General features: G+C 41.8%; 2 protein-coding genes across 2 annotated transcripts in view; both read left to right on the forward strand.

Annotated features, from left to right (window-relative positions):
• Positions 1-14,171, forward strand: part of LOC138060650 (E3 ubiquitin-protein ligase TRAF7-like) — a 32,177-nt gene extending 18,006 nt beyond the window's left edge. Inside the window, exons 13-25 of the mRNA XM_068906485.1 lie at positions 666-739; positions 1,421-1,463; positions 2,067-2,119; positions 2,399-2,467; positions 3,387-3,469; positions 3,814-3,853; positions 4,136-4,252; positions 5,088-5,204; positions 6,342-6,461; positions 7,932-7,974; positions 9,628-9,716; positions 11,999-12,118; positions 13,119-14,171. Coding sequence (XP_068762586.1) covers positions 666-739; positions 1,421-1,463; positions 2,067-2,119; positions 2,399-2,467; positions 3,387-3,469; positions 3,814-3,853; positions 4,136-4,252; positions 5,088-5,204; positions 6,342-6,461; positions 7,932-7,974; positions 9,628-9,716; positions 11,999-12,118; positions 13,119-13,130 — 980 coding nt within the window. The 3' untranslated portion in view covers positions 13,131-14,171. The remainder of the gene's footprint in view (positions 1-665; positions 740-1,420; positions 1,464-2,066; positions 2,120-2,398; positions 2,468-3,386; positions 3,470-3,813; positions 3,854-4,135; positions 4,253-5,087; positions 5,205-6,341; positions 6,462-7,931; positions 7,975-9,627; positions 9,717-11,998; positions 12,119-13,118) is intronic.
• A 1,207-nt stretch (positions 14,172-15,378) lies between these two features.
• LOC138060651 (uncharacterized) overlaps positions 15,379-17,500 on the forward strand; it is a 4,528-nt gene continuing 2,406 nt past the window's right edge. Inside the window, exons 1-3 of the mRNA XM_068906486.1 lie at positions 15,379-15,506; positions 15,657-15,841; positions 16,426-16,744. Coding sequence (XP_068762587.1) covers positions 15,731-15,841; positions 16,426-16,744 — 430 coding nt within the window. The 5' untranslated portion in view covers positions 15,379-15,506; positions 15,657-15,730. The remainder of the gene's footprint in view (positions 15,507-15,656; positions 15,842-16,425; positions 16,745-17,500) is intronic.

Consider the following 17,500-nt stretch of genomic DNA (forward strand, 5'->3'; position numbering starts at 1 on the left):
TTTCCGTTCAAAAGTTCAAAGTTTTTATTCTCCATTTAAGGTGGCTCAAAACAGTTTCCAACACATTCCCAGACTTAGATTTTGATGTGTCATTATAGCCACTTTTCATCAGTTGATGCTACAATCATAGTATCAAAAAACTGCCCAATCACTGGTGAACACGTTGGTATTATTTTTGTGACACAATAGGTTACCATAGCAATACTATGACCTGCTAAAAACACCCTTAACTTCAGCTTTAAGCGCTTATATTTCAAAAAGGGTACGGTGAAATTTTTTCTTATAACAGAATTTTGATTAGCAGAATAAGATGTAACTTTTGCCAAAGTTTAAAAAAATTCTGTACATGGGGTTCAGAGCCACCTAAAATTTTCGAAAAATTAAGACGGCCCTGAACCCCATATACAGAATTTTAAATATAAGCGCTTAAAGCTGAAATTAAGGGTGTTTTTAGCAGGTCATAGTATTGCTATGGTAACCTATTGTGTCACAAAAATAATACCAACGTGTTCGCTAGTGATTGGGCAGTATTTTGATACCATAATTGTAGCATCAATTGATAAAGAGTAGAAATTATGTCCCATCAAAAATCTACGTCTTGGAAAGTGCTGGAAACTTCTTTGAGCCACCTTAAGCTCATCTAGCGTCCTGTTTATTGTCGGCAGATCTGTTGGATGAAAGCCAAACAAAATTGTCGTCAGATTTGCTGGACTCGAGACAAAGCATTTCGCAAATCCAGGTGTGTGTACAAAATTAACGAGAATAGAAATAGAGAGATTTAGTGTCGCGTTTACGCGTGAAATGGCAAAGGGGAAACGACAGACTATTGCTAGTTATAAAAACTTGGAAACTCTTTTTTTTCAAACTTGTCTCTCTCTTAAATGGAAGTTTTTCGACATCTGTTGATAACTGACAAGAAGTGACCTGAAATCAAACAACGTCCTTCTGTTTTTGGCTTAACGCAAATTCTGACGTTTACCCACCCACACTGCCAGCTGCCTTTCTTAACTCGACGACAAAGGAAGTACTCTGCAGAATTTTGAGTATGCGCAAGAGACAATTTGAAACCCAGGCCAAGTCTTGATCGCACTCTTAGATCATACTAAAGGCTCGATTTTCACCTCCGCCTGCATATGATGCGCGCGTTGCCTTAACCGGTTTGACCTGAGTGACTAGTCCAGAAACTTGCAATTGGGCTTGACACGATTTCTGCATAGCCTCTCTTGCTCGCCCTCTGGGGTGAGTTTTGGAGAGGCTCTGCTCTGCTTGCCGTAAACGTGGCGTTTATTAAATGTCTCAAATGTCGAGCTGTAATTCGCCAACGGCATAATCACAGAGAGGACAGAACTGATCATTTTAGCTCACGTCTCCCGTCACTTTATCTCATTTGCTTTTTCTCTTGTTTGGTTTTCTCACACAGACCGATTTGTCAAATGTCGAGGCGCGGCTTTGGGGTGTAGGAAGTAAGTTCTCACAACTTCGGTCTATGGAAATTCAACTGAATTAAGTTACATTTAAGTGTTCCAAAGTATTCTTCGAGCAAGCCTTTTGCAATTTAGTGTCAAAAGAAATGTTGTGATGGAGTTTTTGGTGATTGGCTTAAAACGAAGCTTCGCAACAGTGACAGAACGGAAGGCTTCGAGAACGTTACGATACAGTAGATTTAATGAGTGAACACGAGGGCTCTGCGGACTCTGCAAGTACCTTTTGAATTTTCTGCATTACTTTGTGGTCGTGGTCAAAAAAACGACGCGAAGTGACCGGATTTGAATTTTTGTTGCGGATTTGAGCACGGGACCATGAACTTTGCGCTTCTATCCCGCTTATACGAGTATAAATCATGGACACTTGCAGAGCATTTCAAAAGTGGAACTCGAGGCCGTCGTCGTAGTTGTGTAAGCTCGCGCCAACGTTCCAGCCAATCAGTTGTAACTGCTTCGTCTTGTTTTCCCGCGCCTAGGGCCCGCTAACATGTATTCATTCTAATGTCTTTAGAAAGTCATTCCATGCGCGATAGAAAATCACTCAGGGTGTTGTTTGGTTCTTCCAACTATTTATTGTTTCAGCTTTTGATATCCAGCCGTTATTCAAGTGCAAGGGTACATTTGTCGGTCACCAGGTAAGAGAGTGTGTAAAGATTTAAATTCACTAGGCGCATCGTTTATAACTCTACCCGAGCGAGGATTTTGGTTGTGCAAAACTATTTTCCAAAAACTGCTGCAAGGAAAATTCTGTAACCGTTATTCGACGTTTCACCGCGCAAAGTATGTAGGACGTATCTACAGCTCAGTAGTGTATTTTCCGAAGGTGTAAGGTTCGACTTCTTTTCCGACAACTGAGATTTTTCTGATTCATCGTCGGTAGAAACATGTCTTTTTTTCTTTCTGTCATTCTCAAGGGACCCGTTTGGACGTTATGTACCAATGGTGATTGGCTATTTAGTGGGTCATCTGACAAGACAATAAAGGTTCGTTACATACTGCGATATTAAATGGGAAATATATTTAGCGGGTGGCATATATATTATGGTGGAAAAGGTGGTCATGTCTGAAATTTTTTTTCCGTAGTTTTCCGGGACCTTTTACTGTGCACTGATCACTTAATGTCTCTGTTCCTTAAGTTAAATGTTAAACGTGCTAGCTACGCGATATGAGCAAACGTGACGGATGTACAGTTCGCGTACGAAGGACAGCGAGGTCAGTGAGCCATCGTAAACTGAACCAGAATAATATAGTGAGTGCTGATAGTCTCAGCAGGCTCATGTGCAGCGCGGCGCAAGTAATTGAGTAAAATATTGGTTGTTGATGAGAAAAAAACATCTGCTTCCCAAATAAGACTGGTCAGTTGCACATACAAATGTACGACAGAAGCACAAGCAAACGCAACATACACGATTCTACTAGCGTTTTGTTAATTCGCAACTTTTTAGGACAAAAGCCGCAATCCACAAGTGAATACACCGTATTCGTATTCTCAGTATTGGACTGGAACTAGCTTGCAATGGAGGCTAATGCGGGGGAATATATTAAAATGTATTTGCTTTTGAGAGGATTCCCCCGCATTAGCCTCCATTGCAAGCTAGTTCCAGTCCAATACTGAGAATACTAATATGGTCCATTCGGCTTCGTATGTTGTTTATGCTTACGCTGGCGTTTCTAGTGAAAACCAGCGCTAAAGTCAGTCAACCAACAAACTAAACTCACATGTACCGCCGGGTCTGGAAGTCAAGCCAGGGACATCAGTAGAAGGCAAGCTTCCCTTGTTTAACAGCATAACGTTAAGCCGACAGTTTTCGTTTGATTTTTGGGCAACGTTTAGCGGCGCGTCAAACACCGCCATTCAACAAATCAGTGATGTGTTTATTTCATTATATTTTTTTTACAAAGGTGTGGGATACTTTGACGACATACAAGTGTGTGAAGACGCTGGAAGGACATAGTGGAATTGTGTTGGCCTTGTGCACTCACGAGTATGTCAGTTGTTTCTTTTTATAGGCATCTAACATGTATTCTCTGACCTATCAGGATTCACTTTTGGGGTTACATTATTTACTTTTGGCCATGACTGAAGCAAGAAACATTGTCTTTTTGGCTTGATGCTCTGGTGGAAAACTGGAAATGTTTGTTTCGGAAAGTTTGCGCCCGCGGGAAGCAAAATGTTTGTTGACCTTATATTGAACTATTTTTTGCGTGTGAGAAGCAAGATTTCTTGTCCGCAACAGTTTTTACAAGTTCATCCATTCCCTTCAGGTGCTGTTTCTCTTCCGCGCTCGGAACCACCGAGTTTAAATGCATTTTTCTCTCTTTCTTGCAGCAAAAAGCTTTACAGTGGATCTGCAGATTGTACAATAAATGTAGGTATAAGGCAAACCTATCCATAACTTGCAACCACGATAAAAAAAAATGTCTAGAGACACGGATAAATATAATATTGTTGCGATACGCCGTCATGTTGATGGCGTAAAAAACAGGTCAATTGCAATGTCTCGGCAAATCATTGATATAAACAATCGTGCATGCTGTTAAAGAGTGTGGCGGTGTCGTTAAAACGTAAAATAGAAGGATACTCAGATAAAGCGCGTGAAGAAGCAGTTCCTCGCTAGGGCCAGCCTTCATTTTATTTCTTATTCTGTCAGGTGTGGTGTCTCGAAGCTCTCGAGCTGCTCGATTCCATTCGTGGTCACGAGAACCCGGTCTGTACCCTGGTTACAAAAAGAAACATGCTCTTCAGTGGTTCTCTCAAGAAAATAAAGGTATCTATACGAATTGAACACGGAATTCAAACGTCACACAGGGTTATGAATACTGAGGGGTTGTGAGACGGAACTTACGGTTCATCCTCCTTATCCGAGAAGAATGGAGAGTCTAACCATTTGCAGGTGTCACCACAGAGGCAGCACTTTCTCGTCAGTTATTTCAAAGACCCTGAGTGTTGGTTGATTCCCGCGAGCTAAATTTACATGTATACTGGGTATTGTTGTTTGTCTGTCAAGCAATCTAAGAGGGTAGAGTGGCTGAGTGAATATGAAGAGACTATATGAATGTAAAATACATTGTTTTGAACTGGGGAAAGAAACATGGCAAGGTTTTAGAGCATCGTAGTTTTGAACGTTACTTAAGCAGGAACGAAAGGAGAGACTGAAAAATCCAGACTTGAACGGATGTTAAATCCATGACCACTGCGATACTCGTGGTGTCGTGGAGTGCTCTATAGCCTGCGAACGCAGACGTATTTCCGGCGGAAACGACCGCCGGAAATACGTCTGCCTTCGCAGGCTAAGTGCTCTACCAATTTCGTTGTCAAGCCAAATGGAAGTTTGTTGTTTTTTGTGAGTTCGTAATAAACGGGAAGACGACGTGAATATGAACATAACATTGCAGTTATGAACGTTTAGACAGTAGCTGAAGGAAACCCTATAGAAATTCAGACACAGATTCCCGAATGTTGGAATAACAAAATAAATGATGGTACCCTAATTGCACAGCTCTTAGCTCATATTTCAATGGAATGCAATCTTCCGGTTGCTCTCATATTTCTGAACGTCAAATCAAACCGTTTTCTAATCGTGATCGTTTTACTGTTGATAGGTTTGGAATCTTCAGACCATGGAGCTAACGCAGGAACTGACAGGCCTTAATCACTGGGTGCGCGCATTGGTTGCGTCAGAAAGACACCTCTTCAGTGGTTCCTACCAAACCATTAAGGTACATTTAGAAAGGGCATGTTTAGCCACGAATTTGTCTATTGTGTAATTGTTTTATTTATCAAATGACATAGTAGCATCCATATATGTGCACAATGGTTGTAGTGGGCGCGCGAAAGCCTAACAAGGGTTTAACCAGTAGAAATTCAACCACCTGAGCAATGGCTCTTGAATGTTATCGTATACATGCAAGAAATCACATGTAAAGTAGGCTTAAGAACCCACACACGGGGCACGGAGGTCTTTCAGATCGGGGACTTCTGTGAATCGTCCATGTAATTTCAAGAAGATTGTGACGCCCATCATTCATGCCGTCATGGAAGCCCTCCACAAGCCGTTGTTGGTTGTTTTCAGTTTTTGGTCTCACGGAAAAAAAGCGCTATATAAATGCTTGCTCGTATTGAAACCTCACTTAGCTATCAAGCCAGATCACAGGCACTCATCTTTTTGTAATAGGGGGAAAAAAAAGAAGCAATTTAACCCGGACGTCGACTGAAAAAAAATCCAACCACTGCTCTGGATTTTGAACCTGGCGCAACAGTTGTGACTAGAATAGATCTGCCGCAGGCTTGTGGGACACTTTATGAGAAACACATAACAAACAACTTTAGGGCCAAAAGGAGACGTAAAGTAGTCGTTTCATGCTCCCTCCCAAGGATACCGTTTGAAGTGTTAAGAGCTAATCTGCACACTTTAAGCCTGGGCATTTGATCGAAAATAGACCGATTGCATAAATGGCGGCCAAAAATGTATTCTTTTGTAAGCAAATCCAATGCTTTAAAGTGCTACTATGATTAAAAAATCATTTTCTTTTTTTCTTCAGAGTTTAAAAGCGTGTTCGCTTAACACCTGACTTGTAAAATTTTGAGCTTTGATTTTTATCCAAAGCCTTTTTTTTTTGGTCGCAGTAGCAATTTAGACCACGCCGCCTCGTATGATAAGTAGCTTTCAAGTTACGCCATACCCGGCATGTTGGTGGAAAGAAAGATCTCTCATTATCTCTTTTTGTTCATCCAGCATTTATACTTTACATTATTGTCATCTCGGTCTCAAGCACTTGAATGCAAGCCACCTATGGTATGCCCTGAATCTCGTAAAAGTGAAAGCGTCGCAGTAACGTGTTTCATTTATGTTGCAGCTTTGGGACTTGGACACGTTAGAGTGTGTTCGAGTCCTGCAGACTTCAGGCGGCAGCGTTTATTCTCTTGCTGTCACAAAGGAGTATGTAGTCTGTGGGACGTACGAAAACCAAATACAAGTAAGGACAAAATCATTCTCAGCGTTGTAGATTTCATTTTATTTAAAGTAGACAGTTAAATGGACGATCTTTGATTTACCTCTACGTTGGGATTTCTCGAGCCTGGCTTAGACTGTTGATATATTATCTGTGAAAAGGGTCAAAACGTTATGCAAGAAGGCTGGAATTTTTAGCTTGTTTATTTCACGCTTTCGGTTGCTTTTGGGCGATAGCTGAGAAACGCTTCTCTTGCAGAACTTGATGAATGCACGTGCAAAGCGTATGCAGATGCATAGGTTGAATGATGTACGTGCACGGCTTGCAGCTTACTTGTTTTTGCTCAAGCTACTAACGCGCTCTTTGATGCAAATGAACGCCCTCCCAAAGCGTGTTCGTTTGTTTGTGATAAAACAAACTCTTCAGCACTTTCTTTGTAATCTTTTTTAAGCCTGGTCAAGCAGAAGCAACACTGGGTGACGCACTAATTTGTCGTTAATTGTTGTCTGTTTCTCTAACAGAAGGTCATTCTCGTCCCCAGAGCCACTCGCTTTCACTTACCGTTGTGAGTGACTCTGGTTGCAAAAGAACATTCGAATTTTTTCATCGGTTAAGAAAAACTGAATGCGCACCGAAAATTAAGTGATAAATTACCGCGCACTTCCTGTTCGAAAGGCGGGAATTGTGACGCGCTGTTGTCATTCTCGTCCCGAGAGATGAATAAGGCTTGCAAAAATGGCGACAAGTACGTCGACCACGCCAAAAAAAAAAGTACTAAGTAGTGCATCAGTTTCCCCATAACCAAACCCCGTGGGCAAAATTCACGGGAAGTCTCGTTTCTATACAGCGACTGCATGCAAGGCAGCTTTTTGTTCCCTTTTCAATGCTAAATTTCTAAGTTCAGCGAAATTAGTGTCTCCTAATCCGGCTTCAAATCGCAGCAATCATCAAGGAGGCAGCCGGGCAGGAGGCAGTGCGGTTCAGCGGTTAGGGCGCTTACCTTGAGATCCGGGAATCCCGGGTTACAAGACACGTTCTGACCACTCTTTAAATTTGTTCCTGGTATTCCCTGGTTCAACTTCTCAGCTGCACTTGTAAATAGCCAACTAGCTTGCCTCCGGCGTGTTGGAATTCTTAACAGTTGTTGTTGAATGTTCTGTTCTGTCGTGATTATATTTCATTGGCCCTGAAAAGCCCCTATGAGGAGTGGTCAATCAGATTAAGTATTTATTATAAGTATTAAAAGGCAAAGCAGGACGGTCACTCCCTCCCTAAGATATGAGCAAATACATTCTTGACTATTCCGCATGCGCTAACGATCCGGTGAGTCTCTGCTACCAGAGCCCCTCATTTCTCCTATCACGTGACCAAAGGAAACTAGGGACTCTGGAAACGACAATGACAGAAGGTACAAATGATCTAAACGCTACTGAGTTGCGTAAGTTGCTTGTACGTCTCTTGAGGACCGGGATTAACGATGGTTGTTTTACGCAGGTGTACGATTTGAACTCACACAAGCACTTGGAAACGTTAAATGGTAAGTAACGCAGGTATGATAAACCGGGAGTCGGGCATGCGCTTATCTCGCCTCCTTAGAGGCTCAAAGGAAAAAGGACAGGCATGAAATAGGTTGGTAGCCTGATTCGCGCCTATACACACTCAGCACGGCGGAATCGGAATCACGAGTTATAATACCAAAGATGTAGCAATTTTTCGCTACGGAAATACTCAAATGCGCTTCATATCATCGTGCAACGAGAAATAGTTCAAATGATGGCAACCAGTCGGCGATTAACAAAGTCAAAATCCAGTCAGTAATCAGATTGGAGCATGCGCATGCAGACCCCAGTGCCCTTTGGGTCTTTGTACCTCTGCATAAAACCTCTGCGGATAAGAGACAATTCTACAGCTGCACCAAGGACAGTCGAACCGATGACCTTTCCATGCACCTTTCCATTGCACCTTTTGGAAACGGGCTATTAAACGACAGCAGTAGTTCCACCCCTGTTAAGAACGTTTGTATTTATTTTCAGAGTATGTCCGAGTAATCTTTGATTTAAAAACGTAACTCTACCGTCATTACAATGACTTTCTAAATGTTCAGATGCAATATTGCCGTTATTTGTTTAACCCAACCACAGGCAAACAATTTTTTAACTCCTATTGAAGATGCCTGCTGGCAAGCTCCCTATTTTGCCAAAAGACCTTTTTACAGTTATGTGCTTAGGTACCTGGCCTTTACATGAAATTGAGGTTGGAGTTGACCTTGTTATAATACAGACCTCTCTGCCTTTCTTATGTTAAGTTATATTGCTAGTTCGGATGCTTTACTCGTGGGAGCTCGGCCATGAAACTTGGCTCATGTGACAATAGTCCACCTAGGAAAATACCATAATACTCTTTGTTTGTCCTCCCAGATTTTCCAGCATAGTTTCCAGTTTCTCTTGGGACTTACAATGGTCCCAAGAGAAAAGAAAAACAATGGTTATGCAAAATTTGGGGGGACAAACAAAGAGTATTATGGTATTTTCCAAAGTGGCCTATTAGCCCGCCTAACTGCTGACTGAAATTTGTGAATGGGGCATTCTCGCTATTGTAGTGAAAGAGATGGTGAAATGAACCCCAGCAAATGAACGATGAAATGTATCTTGTTATCGATGGTGACTCATGGATGTTCGACCGTCATGAACCCAGTTCAACTACCAGCTGCGCATGTTCATGGCCAACTGGTCTGTCTTGCACTAATTGGGATTGTTAACGATTTGTTGACATTGTTTCGATCATTTGTTCCAGTGGTTCTGAAAAGCCCTAAACGGGGAGAGGTCTATTGAGGCTATTCTCACCATCCGGTATTGCAATAGGTTTTGGGGGGGGGGGGGGGGGTCTTCGCATAAAAACAATACAAGTTATTTACTCTTGAGACTGCCGGTATCATGCTTTCGTGAACTGGATATCCATTGTTTTGATGCAAATGACCTCCGGCCCCTAAATGAACTGTATTATGGGATTGGTGAAAAAAGCGAATAGAGTTAGAGGTAATTAAAAAAAAAATACAGTGCAATTGACGTTGGGGTGAATTGATTGTGCATACAGTCTTCAGAGCAATCGTGAGATTATTCCTGACGCGAAGTTAATGGTTGCCAGTCTATTTTCAAAAATGTGAATTTGAAGTTTGGATCTTTGAATGTAGGTCATGTGGGAACTGTGTACGGACTGGCTGTGTTGAGTGCTCCTGGTCAAACACGTTTGTTTAGTGCATCTTATGACAGATCACTGAGGGTAAGTGCAAACCCCGAGGATCACAAAGAAATGCGTTGGGTTCTACACAGGCTCTGCCAGGGTAAATTCCGACAAGCGACATGGCCTAAAAAGTAGCCACAGCACGTAAAGTGAATCTGCGACAAACTACATCCTTTCTTTCAGTTTCCTTTAATTTCCGATAGCAACGTGAAATATTGACAAAGCAGGACCCTCACCTTCATCTTCATGTTCACCTTTTAGAAAGTTTTGGTTTCGCTTTTGTTGCATGAATTTGTATCGATGAATGGATTTCTTGGGCTCAAACAAACTATGAAGAATTTGCAGTGGATTGCGTTACTACACAAATTTATCTGTGCACGTAATCGAACAAAATGTCTGAAATGCTTTTCTTCGGAGCGAGTGGCACGGGAAGTCTCGGACTTAAGATTTTTCTCTCTAACCTTTTTTTCACAACTTGTCCCAGTGATGAAGGATATAAGAAAGAGAACCTGGGTTCGTTGGTTGTAATGCTTACAAACACACTAGTCTTATTTCAATTTAATTCAAGGAAGGGCTGTCCGATAATTTCAAGTCCCCTGCCTCAAAGTAAAATTGGGGCTTGATATTTTTCAATCTCTGTACGTATAGACCTAACACTGGAAGGACTGTGTGATGCGTACAAATCGTCTTATACTGTCCGTACGGATTGTAAGTTCAACTTGCAGACTCGTTCATTCTTTAAGGTCTGTTCAGTCCTGACGACTCGTTTAAAAGATTAGGGAGCCTACGATGATGCCTGCGAGGACGCCACAAAACAATAGCTCTAATGAGCAAAAACAAAAGCTCTGCACGCCGTGCACGTGCATTTTTCATTTTGGTACATTTTTTTGCTGTCCTCGTCCTGCCAACGACGTGAATTGACCAAATTTCAGGTTGTGTAGAAGACGTGAGAACACGAGACATTTTCAATTTTCTCCCCAAACAACCACACAATTCATGCCAATTTTATTTTTGCAATGTTGATGCACACTTTCCATTCCGAACGAATTGGGGTTATAACGAAGTTATTACAATGACGGGAAATATTTTTTGACGACGTTCTCCACAGGTAACCCAGGCTCACTGTGTGTAGGTAAATATAGAGAACATATGAGGCGAAGTTTAGGTCTGAAAATTTGCTAGAAAATGGAAATAAAAATCGATAAAACTTACCATGTGGTGAGCTGTTGTTGTTTTTAATAAGTACACGAAGTTTCGGGAAAAATGGTCCCCGTTCACCTTCCTTCATAGTGTAATGACAAGGTAGGAGACGGAAGCCAGCTTATGCACTCGGATCGACCCAAAACAAGCACGATTTTTTTCGCGAAAATCGAACCCAGTCGCTAAATAAACACGCCAGGCTCGTGGAACATGAATTTCTCTAAACCATGAATCCACTGAAGCATCTCCAGGTAGCAACGCGAAGCCACCAGACTCCGTAAAGTTGTAAGTTAACCTGCTAAAATGGCGGCCAGAAAGCGTTGTACTCACGAATTGTCCAATTCAAAACGCCTGGTGACGAGTATAATAAGTCCCCCTGGAGGGAGGGGAGTCCCACATTGCTCAGTGAGTTTTGTTTTTAGCAATGTGGGACTCCCCTCCCTCCAGAACTTATTAAACTCGTCACCAGGCGTCTAGAGTTCAGTGCCATTTTGAATTGGACACTTCGCGAGTACAACGCCTTCTGGCCGCCATTTTAGCAGGTTAACTTACAAGTTTTACGGAGTCTGGTGGCTTCGCGTTGCTACCTGGAGATGCTTCAGTGGATTCATGGTTTAGAGAAATTCATTTTCCACGAGCCTAGCGTGTTTATTTAGCGACTGGATTCGATTTTCGCGAAAAAAATCGTACTTGTTTTGGGTCGATCGGAGTCCATAAGCTGGCTTCCGTCTCCTACCTTGTCACTATATTATGAAGGAAGGTGAACGGGGACCATTTTCCCCGAAACTTCGTGTACGTATTAAAGACAACAACAGCTCACCACATGGTAAGTTTTATCGATTTTTATTTCCATTTTCTAGCAAATTTTCAGACCTAAACTTCGCCTTATATGTTCGCTACACAGCGAGCCTGGGTTACCTGTGCGTTCTCTTTGGCGTCTTCGTCGTCGCCCTCCTTCCGTAAGCTCCTTATTGTATCAGTATTGGACGTGGCTCAGGGAGAAATAATGAGGAAAGAATGATATATAAATCGCAGCAATGAATACTCTCAATCATCAAATTAGCATCCTTAAACGCAGATTCAGTGTTCACGGTGGAAGTCGTCCTCTTGTTCTACTGCAGGTGTGGAACTTGGAAAGTTTTACCTGTGTTCAGACCCTTCTCCGTCACCAAGGGAGCGTGGCAGCTCTGGCAGTTACGAAAGGCAGAATTTTCTCTGGAGCGGTAGATAGTACAGTGAAGGTGAGGTTTGACTTTCGCCACGTTCGATGGTAAAGTGATGATCTTACGTTTTGTAGAATGTCAAAATGCTAAGGTGAGAATACCTGGCTTTAGTTGTTGGTTGTTTGAACAACGCTGTGGACTGTGGACCGAATATTTTGTCAACGGCGTTTGTCCGGTGGAGATGTAGATTAGAGGTTTTGCACGGCAGCCATGTTGCATGGCAGGAACAATAGATTCTTTTTATTTTTTCCATAAAAAAAGAATCTATTGTTCCTGCCATGCAACATGACTGCCGTGCAAAAGCTCTATTAACCTGTGGACAGTGCACCACCAAGGCGCAAGTAGTTTTTTGCTTAGACGCGGTGCTGTTCAGTGATATAACTTTTTAAGTCCCGGCTACACGTTGTAACACTTTTAGAAGAACACGTCCCAACATAGTTATAAGAACGCTTCTGAAAATGCTGGATACACATATGGCATTGTTAGAAACACGTCACTTTAGTCACCGCCGCCATTTTGGATTACTCATGGTTCTCGGATTGGTCTTTGCAATACAACGTTGTGAACAGGGTGGCTACACGCTTCAACATTTGTTTTATGTTAGAGAAAACGTTTGATCGAAATCAAAGGGCCGCCACACAGCTCTCGGAACGACTCTCAGGATTGGTTCAGAAAACAATAGACCCAAAGAACGATACAAAAGAAGCAATGGAGGACCCTATATCCCTAAAAGCAGTAGAGTTGCGTCCTAAAGGGATCCAATGAAATTAGAGGTTGTAAAGAGCTGCGTCCTGACTGAAATCAAAACATTCTTCCAACAAAAAATGTTGAACAAACGCAGCAAACATGCATGCTACACGTTCTAACATTTTTGATCCAACAATAGTTTTAATGTTGGAACGTGTTACCGGGTTGGGGAAACGCTTCCCCTGGGCTTGGCGTAATTCGACTGAGACTGGTTATCTCCTACAGCACTATTTCTCATAATAGCTTTTATTTCCATTGTTTTTTCTCTTAGGTATGGCAATAAAGGGAGCTGGAACTCTCTTTTCGAAGTGCATTGGGTCCTGCGACTCGTGTTTTCAACGGCTTTGATCTCGCCTTGGAGCCACTCTGCAATAAGGACAGAAATGAAGCTTCAATCAAATGACTAGTGACATAAATTCGTTGTAGATAATTCGTCTCATGTGAAAAATTCGGGGCATTAAGAACGTAATGCCGATAATGGCTAATTCCTCTCTTTTATCAAAGGCCGAAGTAACATTTAAAAAAGAAAACGAAACGCCGGGCTGTGAACTACCGAAATTATTTTGGAGCTCCAACCTTATCTTATCAGTTTTGTTGGACGTGTATTATCAAAATACCTCAGCCATTTGCTCGGTATAAAGTTGCTAATGCCTATCGCTAAGGTTTGTTCCGAAGTTCGCTTTGAAAAAATAGGAGTGATAGGAAGTGGCCGATCAAGAGATGCAACTGAACCAAATAGCGCCAGCATTGGCATTTCTCAAACAAACTCACGGGTGTATCGTTTAAACTTAACATCAACCAAATCAAAGAGGTAACCTTGCTTTAATTTTTTTTCAACTTCGTTTTCAAGGTCTTTGAAGAGAGTAAAAGCAAGGTTGCAAGGCTACAATTTTCTCAGTTGACATTTAGTAAATTTTGTGATAAAACAGCTGTTGATCAGTGTTAGGGCTTGACGGACTCAGTAGCCAAGTTCTTTTTTTATTACGTCGTCGAAATCGTTCAAAATTTAAAATTCAAACAAAGAAGTTGGTGTATTCACGCGAGTTCCCGATTGGATCAAACGGGAAACCGCAAGGGATCTGAAAGTAAGCGTCATTTCATTCTGGTCGCAGAGCCTCTTGGCCACGTTAGTCGCCGGAAGTCTGGGGCACGATTTGGACGAGATCTACAACCATCTTTCAGAATGCGAGCCACCATCAAGAATCGAGGAAGAGAAGCGGAACTATTGTAGTCTGCTTGAAACCCGAAAGCTAATGAAATCTAGCAGAACAGAAACTAATTCTATAGAAAGCTGCAGAAAAATAAAATTTTAATATATCACTTACACATGACATTTGTCATTTTAGTTCATTATTTGGGAGCGATAGGCCATAATCACACAGCGCGGGTCATTTTGAGTCCCGAGGGATTGAAACCTTTTGTTTTGCCCCACCGAAAGCTCGGGGTGCCAAATCTATTGCCTATGGCCAATGTGGCCGCCGCGCGAATAAGGCGGCATTGTTTACTTTAAGCTTCAGAATGTGGCTCTACGTACGCAATTAAATCCGTTCCAGCAGAACGAAAACAACGAATTTCACGTGGAAATTGCTTCCTACCTTGTTGTGTCCTCGGCTTCGCTCTTATCCTCCATTTCTGTGGCTTTTACCCATGTGCTCACAAGATATAACACGTGATGACAGAACTTATGGATGCTGCCATAATTTATTTTATTTATATTTGTCGTTATTCGCTTTTGTCATCCTTTCCATAATACAGGTTATTTGGGATGGAGAGGGGGAATATTTGCATTAAAACGATGGATGTTCAGTTCACTGAAGCCTGGTAACAGTCCTAACAGTAAATATTAAACTTGTACAGTTTTTTTTTTGTAAGTACACCCCCACCCCCCCCCCCAAAAAAAAAAGTTGCATCATGGGATGGTGAAAATAGGCAATTTCGTCGGCAGAAAAATATTCTCCCTATTCACCTGACCTAACCTGACCTGCAACCTGTGACCTGACCTGTCACCTGTGTTTTAGACCCGCCGCCTCGAGCCTCCTGAATAAAATACGCGTCCAGTTTTCACCCTTGGCATGATTGTCTGAATGAGATGGGAAGCCGAATTATCCGATCCCTGCATCTCACTCTTTATGGAGAGCAGATCCTTGACACTTCATCGCGATGATGTGCATGAGTAATACCACAAATCAGTACGCTCAAAGCAACCCACCATTCCTGCAAGCATTTTATGTTCCGTCCAGTACAATGGTTCATTTTCGAAGTATCAGTATTCAGCTTGATAGTGAGGTAGAGGGGACAAAAACCAAAGAAACAAGTTACAATGAATGCGAAAGATATTGGCACATCATCCACTTTCCTTTGTCTTTGTCTTCTAAACCTCTCTTTCAAGCTGAAATGAATTTGTCGAAAGTGGCCTATTTAACCTGAAGTAACCATTCTCTCTCTGAATCCGACTGTTGTCACTCGTCCCGCATCCCCCGAGGGATCTACTTTCCTGAAAAAGGCCTGGGCCTGAATTGCAACGCCTGGTTGTTTTAGTGCTTTTGTGACAAGAGGCCACTTCGTGGGTTTTCGTTCGAAGTTCTAAGCTGCGTTTCAAAGCCAGTTCACTGCATTTTGGTGTTCATTTTGAAAATCTTGTGGATTTTCGGCTAAATTTGTAAGTATAGTTATTGTTGCATTAGTAGTTTTTCAGAAAACGGTGCTACTACAGAAAGACATTTTGTTGGTTATTGTTCAGAATGCCACGTTTGCTAAGGGTTTCCATATTTCGTGGTGGTAACTAGATTATGATTTATTTCTTCGTTAGAGTTTACAGATTATCCATAGTGTATCCTCAAACGTGTATGCAGCTGTGGATGAAAGTAATTAATATAGAAAATTATGGCTGCAGAAGAAATACCGGGTCTTTTGCCTGAGATCATCGAGAAGATAGCTCTGTTTCTACCTCTTCCAGAAGTTACCAAATGTATGCTAGTATGCAAAGAATGGAAGGTAAGCAATATGCAACAAAATAATGATGATAATAATAAATAATAATCATAATAATAATAATGATGATGATGATGATGATGATGATAATAATGATGATAATAATAATTACGATAATAAGTGAACCAAGATCAGGGTAACGTTCCAGTATTGGAGGGTACTGCAAAACAGAGGATTAGAGAAGAGCTTTGGGCTGTAGAAGAAGTGGCTGCCATAATAGGGACCTTTAGGTCGGAAGACGAGGACAACTATGAGTACGGGTTTTCCGGATTGAGCATGCGCATAAGGTTTGGAGGCCGACTTGTAATCGTCCTCGTCCTCAGATCTAAAGGTCCCTATTACCAATATAAGATCAGACTGCTCTTTGTTAGTGCAGTGGTACACATGTAGTAACAGAAAGACTGGGGGTGAAACCCCACAGCAACAAGAGGAAAACTAAAGGACCATGGCGGAAAACACGATTGCAAGGTTAGTTGGAGCAGCTTAGGAAAGATCTTAACCAGCTGAAGCAGATCGGCAAAAATGAGTGCAGTCCTTTCTTTTGTTTTGCTTCTACTTAAACTGAGAAGCTTCTTTCCTTTTGTTAGGTCCTTCTCTCATCGGAACAGTTTTGCAAAAGATATGTGTACAGCCAATATGACCTTGAAGTGGAAGAACAGGCATCAGGAATGCTAAAAATGTGGTCCGATCGTTCTAGCTGGTTTTGTTACTGGGCAAATTACGAGGAGCCAGATGCATGGGTTTTTTCAGTTGTTCCAAGGCGATGGAAATGTGGTGTTGTGCATTTAGCAGATTATGAACTCAAAACCCATACTGACCTAAAGTACAGAGATTTCTTGCGTGCTCTTTTCATCCTGCAACGGATACAGAAAGCTGCAGAACCAGATGAGTTACTTTTGGATTGTGGTAAGTGCTGTATATGACAAAATAGAAAGAAAGAATAGAATACATGTACCTACCATCTTATGAATGAAGGGGTAGTTTCTAAAGAAACTGTGGTGCTGCGTCGGTGGGGAAGTAGTATACAAAAATTTGGTTTTATCAACGGAGTTGATAATGTAAATTGGCCACCGTACAGAGATTCTAAAAGCTGACGTTTCGAGCGTTAGCCCTTCGTCAGAGCGAAAAATATTACAGTGTGACGTGCCTTATTGTGGCCACCTACAGAAACAAAGTTTTCTACATATTGTCTGCCAATCAGGATGTGTGAATTTGATTGAAAGTCACGCCCTCTTGCAAAGTTCACGCAGTCGTAACTTGAACACAGTTGCATGGGTTGTTGAGTTGTCAAAACGTCAGCTTTTATAATCTCTGTACGGTGGCCAATTTACATTATCAACTCCGTTGATAAAACCAAATTTTTGTACCTACCATCTTAGTTTGGGAGTTTTTGTTGTGTTGTTTGTTTTTCCAAACTGCTGTTTTCCATGTGAGTTTACTGTAGTCACCCAGCCATTTGAGTTGCCACGTTTTTGTCAAAACAATCATATAAGAGGACCACAGCTAAGTCTTCAGTGTCTAAGTGATCCAGCACTTAGCAAGTAGCCTAACTCCTGGCTGTGGTTACAGTGCAATGCACCTTAAATTACTGTTGCCACCCAACAAACTTCCACATTTGACACTTACTTGTAAATACATCAACTCAACAACCCATGCAACTGT

This window comes from Montipora capricornis, chromosome 8, assembly GCF_036669925.1.
Source record: "Montipora capricornis isolate CH-2021 chromosome 8, ASM3666992v2, whole genome shotgun sequence".
NCBI lineage: Eukaryota > Metazoa > Cnidaria > Anthozoa > Scleractinia > Acroporidae > Montipora > Montipora capricornis.